Source organism: Poecilia formosa, unplaced genomic scaffold (genome assembly GCF_000485575.1).
Source record: "Poecilia formosa unplaced genomic scaffold, Poecilia_formosa-5.1.2 Scaffold632, whole genome shotgun sequence".
NCBI lineage: Eukaryota > Metazoa > Chordata > Actinopteri > Cyprinodontiformes > Poeciliidae > Poecilia > Poecilia formosa.
Window position 1 is genome coordinate 233,027 of NW_006800571.1, and position 7,462 is coordinate 240,488.

The 7,462-nt window shown below is 46.4% G+C and overlaps 1 protein-coding gene across 1 annotated transcript in view; it reads right to left on the bottom strand.

The window, feature by feature from the left end:
- Positions 1–1,845, bottom strand: part of LOC103130409 (serine/threonine-protein kinase/endoribonuclease IRE1-like) — an 89,488-nt gene extending 87,643 nt beyond the window's left edge. The window contains exons 1-2 of the mRNA XM_007541792.1: positions 1,715–1,845; positions 1,403–1,639 (exon numbers count right to left, since the gene is read on the bottom strand). Of these exons, the coding sequence (XP_007541854.1) occupies positions 1,403–1,639; positions 1,715–1,845 (368 nt within the window). The remainder of the gene's footprint in view (positions 1–1,402; positions 1,640–1,714) is intronic.
- Positions 1,846–7,462: the final 5,617 nt, after the last annotated feature.

Genomic DNA, 7,462 nt, shown 5'->3' on the forward strand with positions numbered 1-7,462 from the left:
TAATCACATCTAACAAGAGCTTTAAAAGGAGAACTCTCCTGTGTTGAAAATTGTATATGATACCCCAGTAGCTTATATAGTAGGGTGCCCCATTGTTGAATCATGGTTGCTAGTCAGTCTGGTCACCTTACCAGACTGACTGATTTTAGTGACATAGTGGGCATAAAATATTGAATAAAAGTTGTGCTACATTACTGGCTTTATTTTCACTCTTACATTTAACTTTATGACATACAAAACTACAAATGAATCGTCCTTATTGTCTCCAGGTGCATTCTGGGCAAAGTTTGTCACCAACGTCATCATCAGTCACTTGGAAACAAATGGCAAACTAGCTAGAGCATTTCTACGGACATTAACATGTTTTGAATTTGTATTGTTTCATCATTAGTGACCAGTAGCCTGATGTTTCTGTTGTTTTCTTGGTTTGTTGTACCAAGAAAACAACAGAATGGATTTCAGAATGACATAGTGTGGTGATGAAACTTGTTAGCTCCGCTGTTGCAGGCATGTCCATGTTGTAAAGTTAAATTGTCATGGGCTTTATTATTTGGGCCAGGTCATTAGCCCCGACCCCGGCCCACGCCGACTTATTCCGCAACTGCGTCACATGTTTGCCTGAGGAGTGGAGGCAGCAGTATGGCATCTTGTCTGGAGCTTATTATAACAAGGTAAGTTTCATGTTAAAATGATCATGTTTTTGACTATTTTTTATGGAGGCATTAATTTTCTGTTTACGCAAGAGTATCGATTCATATACATACTTCACTTAACGTACGTTTATTTGTTTGGATATCACGGTATATACAACTGTTTATCTTAACCGAACATTAAAACTGTCAGGAAAATCTGGAGGCCATTTGAGTTAATATTATTTAGCTGCGGGGGTCATTTTTCTTTAAGTTTTTGGCTGTAGACAGCAAAATGGGGGAGTGGCTGTGCTGAACCGTTGACTTGCAAACCCAGAAAGCAAACCCAGGTGTCAAACTCCAGTCCTGGAGGACCACTGTCCTACAACATTTAGATGTGCAGCTGGTGCACCACACCTGAATAGAATAATAAGATGACTAGCAGGACTCTGGAGAACGTATCTACACAATGAGGAGGCAATTGAGCCATTTGACTCTGGTGTTTTGTGCTTGTGGCATATATAAAAACTGCCAAAATGTTTTTTTTTAATTATTATTAGTATGTCATATTGGTGACTGATGTCCATGCTGTTTGATGTTTTGAAATAAAAGTAGATTAGATATACATGCGGGACACTTTCAGGTCGTTTGCCCGTTTACACTGCAGAACGCATACAGGTCGCATTTACTGGCAGTGTGAATGGGCCCGGCAAAAAAATCGGAATTGCCAAAAAATCGGAATTGAGTCACTTCAGGCTGCACTGTGAACGCACCCAAAGTGCTCCCGTTCAGCCGCCAGACCCACAGACATTGGCCTATTTCTGTGTGGCTCCTGATCACTCCCCCGGCCTGGAGGAGCACATCCTCTCTCCATGGCAGCTTCCACGGTCGACCTGACACCAGCTGCTGCAGACTGGGAAACCACGCCGAGTTCTTGCGCTCGAGAGCTACCAGGATTACCGACAGCTGTTCCTCCCAAACTCAGTCCAAGAGCCGTGGAATCAGTGGAACTGGAGGAAGCATAAAAGAGCATTTTTGGCCATGGGTTGTGAGCAAAGGTGTCCACCCCTAATGGTGGGTTCTACCGTGGACTCAGTGAGAACCACAGCTGGCACTGCGCGCTCTCCCGCGTGGCAAACAGGTCCACTGCCGCTCTCCCGAATCTGCTCCATATTTGAGCGACTAGCTCGTGATGGAGACCAGGGGCAGTTCCCATGGTGAGGACTGCCCCTGGACATGATGTCCGCTCATCTGTTCAGGACGCCGGGGACGTATACCGCTCTGATCGAGAGCAGGTTTACGCGCGCCCAGCACAGCAGCTGTCTGGCAATGTTTAACAGCTGAGCGGAGCGCACGCCTCCCTGGCGATTTATGCAGGCAGCTGCCACTCTGTTGCTCATGTGGATCAGAACATGTTGACCCTTCAGCAGAGGAGCAAAGTGCTGAGTCACCTTCAGCACCATGAGGAGCTCCAACATGTTTATATAAAGAGTCATGTCGTCTGGCCACTGAGCTCCAACCACCTGAGACAGACACGTTCCTCCCCATCCCGGCAGCGATGCGTCTGTGAACACCGATACGTGTTACCTGGGTCTGCTGAGGGGAACTCCCTCTGCCAGAATGCTGGGGCTCCCCCCAGTGAATGAGATTGGCTCCCACTGAAGGAGGAACAGAGATCATGCTCCTCTTCTGGCGTACAGGATATATGTGCAGGCGAGTGAACCATCTGAAGGCATCTCATGTGTAAGCCAATAAAAGCAGGTCATACCAGCCATATGCAGTGTTTGCAGCGCTGTTTCCACACATTTGGAAAACGTGTACAGGGCGAGACAATAACCAAATGGCAGACGGTTGTACTGATACTGGGTCCCCTGGAAGGAGAAATGCAGATACTTCCTGTGTTTCAGGATGATGGGGACGTGAAAGTATGTGTCTTTTAGATCTATGGAGGTGAACCAGTCATCCTGGTGAACGTTTTCCAGCACTTGTCTGGTTGCTAGCATGTGGAATGGCCTCTCCACGATCGAGCTGTTGAACAGGAACAGATAGAGAATGGGTCTCATTCCTCCTGTTTTCTTGGGGACCAGAAAATATCGGGAATAAAACTCTGCATTTTCCTCTCCCTGTGGAACCGTGGAAATTACACCTTTCGCCACCAGTTCCTGCAGCTCTGACCTGAGAGCGGCATTCTGCTTTGGAGGTGGTAGAAACGTCTCTATGATCTCCTTGAAAGGTGGAGTCCTGCCTCCAAACTGCAGTGTGTAACCCCTGCTGATTAGTCGATCCAGCCACCTATCAAGGAGCATGCGCACCACCGCCACTCTGAATAATTTTCTGAAAGCGGCCGTGCATTCATGTGAGGTGCTGCAGTTCACATGAACTCCAGCCAAGTCAGAGCCCCTAACGGCGTCCCCTGCCTCGGAGATTCTCCGGGGGACTCATGGGGGTCTGAAAGGGCTGGTTATTAGCCTCCATGCCACATGACGCAACCGCATTCATGTCAGGCCGAGGGCGAACCCATGCACTTCCTGAAGGGGAGTCAGGGTGCTTTAAATGGCGTTTCAGCGCAGACCGCTGCCGGCCAGATGACACAGTCGCCACTCACAAAGTAAGATGAGTGGGAAGCTGCAGCCGGAATCACAGTAGGCTTTGACTGTTCACAGAACGCACTCCCAGATTCAGACTGCTCAAAAGAGGCAGACTTATCTACTGAGACAGAAAAATTCTGTGTAGAAACCGCGGAGATGCGGTGCCTCCTAAACAGCTGTTTGTGCGAGGACGCTGCTGTGAGATCAGCTGATCTGACAGAGCTGGAACCTGCAGGAATTTTGCTCTCAGCGACATGTTTGTGTTTTATTTCAAAACATCTCACAGAATCACACACATTCCCCCGAGCTAGTCATTTCCTAGCTTTTGTCCGTGGTCCCTGCAGCTGGTCAGTTCCGGAAGGTTCGGGCTGACATCCTCTGGGAAGACGCTGGGTACCTGGGAAGAAATGCCGAGAGGTGGAGCGGATCGGGAAGAGGCTGCAGCACCTGTGGAGCGTCTCTGTTGTTGATGGCGGCCACGTCCCTCCAGTGGCCGGAGGTGCGTGGGGCAGGTTGTGGCCCTACCAAAAGGGAGGACGGACTCTGAAACCTCCTGGGTCTTTTTAGACTCCGATAGGAGAGACTGAAAATTGGCACCAAACAGTGCATCAGGGGTGATGGGGCCATCCAGCAGGTTCTTCTGAAGCTTCTCAGACATAGACGGCAAGTGGCGGAGCCATGTGGTACTCTGGATCAGAGTAGCCCAAGCAGCTATCCGTGAGGAGCAGACCGCTGAGGTGGCACACAGATTGAGTATGGCATCAGCCGCCTTGCAGAGAGAGCCCTTCAGCTCCTCTGCCAGCGCAGCTTCCTCCAGTCTCTTGGAGATGCCGCATGCCAACAATGCGGCTTTATTGGTGGCAGCCGTTATCTGATAGGCGCACTGGTGGGCGCCTATCAGAGAACCTGGTAATCAGCTGGTTGTGCTTAGAAGGAGGTACAGGCCGCTGGGCTAATCCTGACGTCCTGGCCACAAACACATCAGTGAGGCCCGGATCCAGAGGAGGAACAGAGGGAAAATTCCGCTCCGTGAACCCTTCCACCTTGGTGATGGGTGGAGACAGGTGCCCTCAGCTTCACGCGATCAGCCACTTCCTCAGCTATACAGACCAGTCCGGCGGGAAACTGAGGCCAGATGGGGTCGGGTGGCGACTCGAGGCGGAGACAAACCGTCCTGCCAGATCATTCAAACGTGGCGGGGGAGGGTGGGAAACAGGAAGCCCCTTAGCCCTGGCCACCTCCTCGATCAAGCTAGGTAGCTCGAGGAGGAGCGAGCTCACAGCTGGGAGCTGGTTTGAGTCGGACATATGGAGCCCAGGGTTGACTAAGCATCTGCTCAGCCGCCTACCTTCCACCACGTTGCTCCAAAACGCTGCTGCTCCTGCTGTCGCCCTCGTCCTCTCTGCCGGCGAAATCATCCGATTCCCACTCAGCGTACCTAGCATCCTGCTCGGCGTAACTAGCATCTCCCCACGAGCAGCGACCGGACTCGGTGGGCCCGTCGCCCCACCAAGCGCCAGCCTTGAAAAAGGCTAGCCTCCATCTCCTCTTCTCCAGCGGGAGGAGAGCACAGGAGCAGCAAGAAGGCTGAGACATCAGGGTGAGGTCGGCGTGCTGGGGGCCCAGGCATTCCTCGCAGATCCGGTGTGTGTCCATCAAAAGACATGATGTACCCCGTCTGACAAGACGGGCACAAACGGACGGTACCACTGGAAGACATCTTCACTCTTAAGACAGTGCTTGTACGCTTAAGAAAAAGAGGGAGCCGTTTGTCCGGTCTTACCATTATTTATACAGACCAGGGTGGGGCCCTCCCAGTGCTGCGCTGCGTGCGAGGGATAAACCCACTAGCGATGGCCTTAAAGGGCGAAGCCTATGCGAAATAGAACCCGTGTTCGTGTCTGTTCGTGGCCAGACACGAAGCATGTGGGGGAATAGTAACAGCTCACGGTGACTGTATGGCTGGATAGGTTATATTAAATTCATTTAGCTTTTTTATTTTTATTTTTTTGGCATTAAAGTCCCTCTGAATAAACATTATATTTTCTGTCCGTGACTCAGCACTGAGCTAGCTGCTAACAACATTAGCGCTCTGAGGACAATCATGCTAGGCATAAAAATAATATATCTTACGTTTGCCAGAGTTTACTCTGGCAAACTCTGGCATTGATAGTTTCTGCACGTCCTGCTTTTAGTTGTAGATTGGGGATCCATTTTTCTCTTTTTTCAGTAAGTTTTTTTTTTAAATTAACTCCCTTGTGACCAACTACCTTCGAAACACAAAAATAACGTTTATCTTTCTCTCTATTTGAACGGTTGGAACAGGACTCAGACTATAGACATTTTGATGCTGGATCAACAGAAATAAATGGGCTGAATTTAATTCTGGCCCTCCATGTGCATTGGGTGACGCCGGTGCTACGTCAGCTGAAACCCAGCAATGGCGTTTATAGTTAAGGTTACATTGGAGCTGCCTGCAAGAGCATCTTCCAGTTTATGTGAACGCAACTCGGTGCGCGCGATCAGCGCCGAGTTACAAAGATCCAGAGGTGTACAGGGTGTTGTGACACACTGCCCGTGCGTTACAGACTGCAGTGAAGTTAGTTTCGAGTTGGATATTGGATATTCCAATATCCGCCGAGCAAGCGGCGTTTAGCTCAAGGTTGATCCGATTTATGAACGATAATTTTGGCCAGCCATTCTCCAGCTCCCTCCTCAAGAGCTTGGAGGTTCACTTAGGGACTATCAACAAATTTCTAAACCAAACACTCCTGTCATACAAATGTTAATAAATGCCTTGCCTGATACAAAAAGTGGTAATTCATGCTTTTACATGAGACACACTACCCTCTATTAAAATGTCCAGTCATATTCAATATTTTAAATAACTTTAATGTTAAATAATATAATGTTAAATAGCTTCCATATTGTGTGCCACATTGACTAGAAATCAGTGTGTAATTGTTGTACTAAAGTCTGTATATAAGGCACATGCATTTTTATTCCATTTTAACAAAATTTTTATTACCTATTTTTTTTAGTTTAAATTTAGTATTTCTCTTCAATAGCTGGGGCCTCATGCATAAAAGACTGCGCAGTTTTCGCACTAAAACTTGGCGTATGGAAAAATTTAGAAAAGTGGGGCGCACAAAAAAAGTCCGATGCATAAAGCAGTGCAAACGCACGTGGCCATGCACCTTTCCTTTATAAATCCTAATTTGTGGGAAATAGAGCACAGCTGCTGGTCCGCTCTGTCGCTACCCACAAATACATGTGTAAATTAGTACAACTACCCGGAAGTCTGCCACCATCTGAAGCAATAACCATGGCAATGTCCTTGTTTGAAGCAGCATAAGAATATATAATAATAATAATTATACATTTTATTTAAAAGGTGCTTTGAGGGCACATACTATCACCTCGCAAAATCCAATCTAACTATGAGTATTGTTCTTTTAACTTTTACAAAGTAAACTTGCCAGCTCCTTAAAATCTTGAATTTAAATGTTAACCAATTTAAATATTTTAATTTGTGTATGCTGAAATCATTTTAAATCAAATTCAGCAGCATTGATAATCTCAATAAACAAATGCTACATGTATATATCTGTGGTCTTAGCATTTATGAAGCAATATTAGCATTTATGAAGCCCTGAGGCTTCATAAATGCTATACCTCAAATTCTCATTATTCCAGTATTATTTAAAAAATTAAAAATCTTCTTTTCCCCTCAATGCTATTTAAACTGATCAACAACATTCTCAAATTTCAATTCCCTATTAAAACCTGCTACTGACCTCATTATTTGACTCAGGTGTGTTTAAGTTGAGACCCATCTAAAAGTTGCAGGAGACCGGCCTTCGAGGCCTAGAGCCCACCCCTGATCTAGGCACTTTGAGTAGTAGCCTCATGCCATCATTGTATGCCATATACAGTTTCTGCAAGCTACTTTTTTTTGTATCGTCCCCACAGATGGGCCGTGTAATAATGTGATTCATGAATATAATTTATCGTTTTAGAGACAAAGGAAAATTTCTTTGTTGATAGATTAAAATAGATTCATCTTATTTTTTTTCTATATATATAGAACTCTACCAACAAAAAGCCTCTCAATAATATACATGGCACTGTAAAAACAAAAATTTTAATTTTTGCTTATATCTTTTTAACAACCTGGGTTGTTATTCTTCTGTACCTAATTCATTTGTTTGTTATTGACTTTTGCTCAATTAAATTTCTTACGTA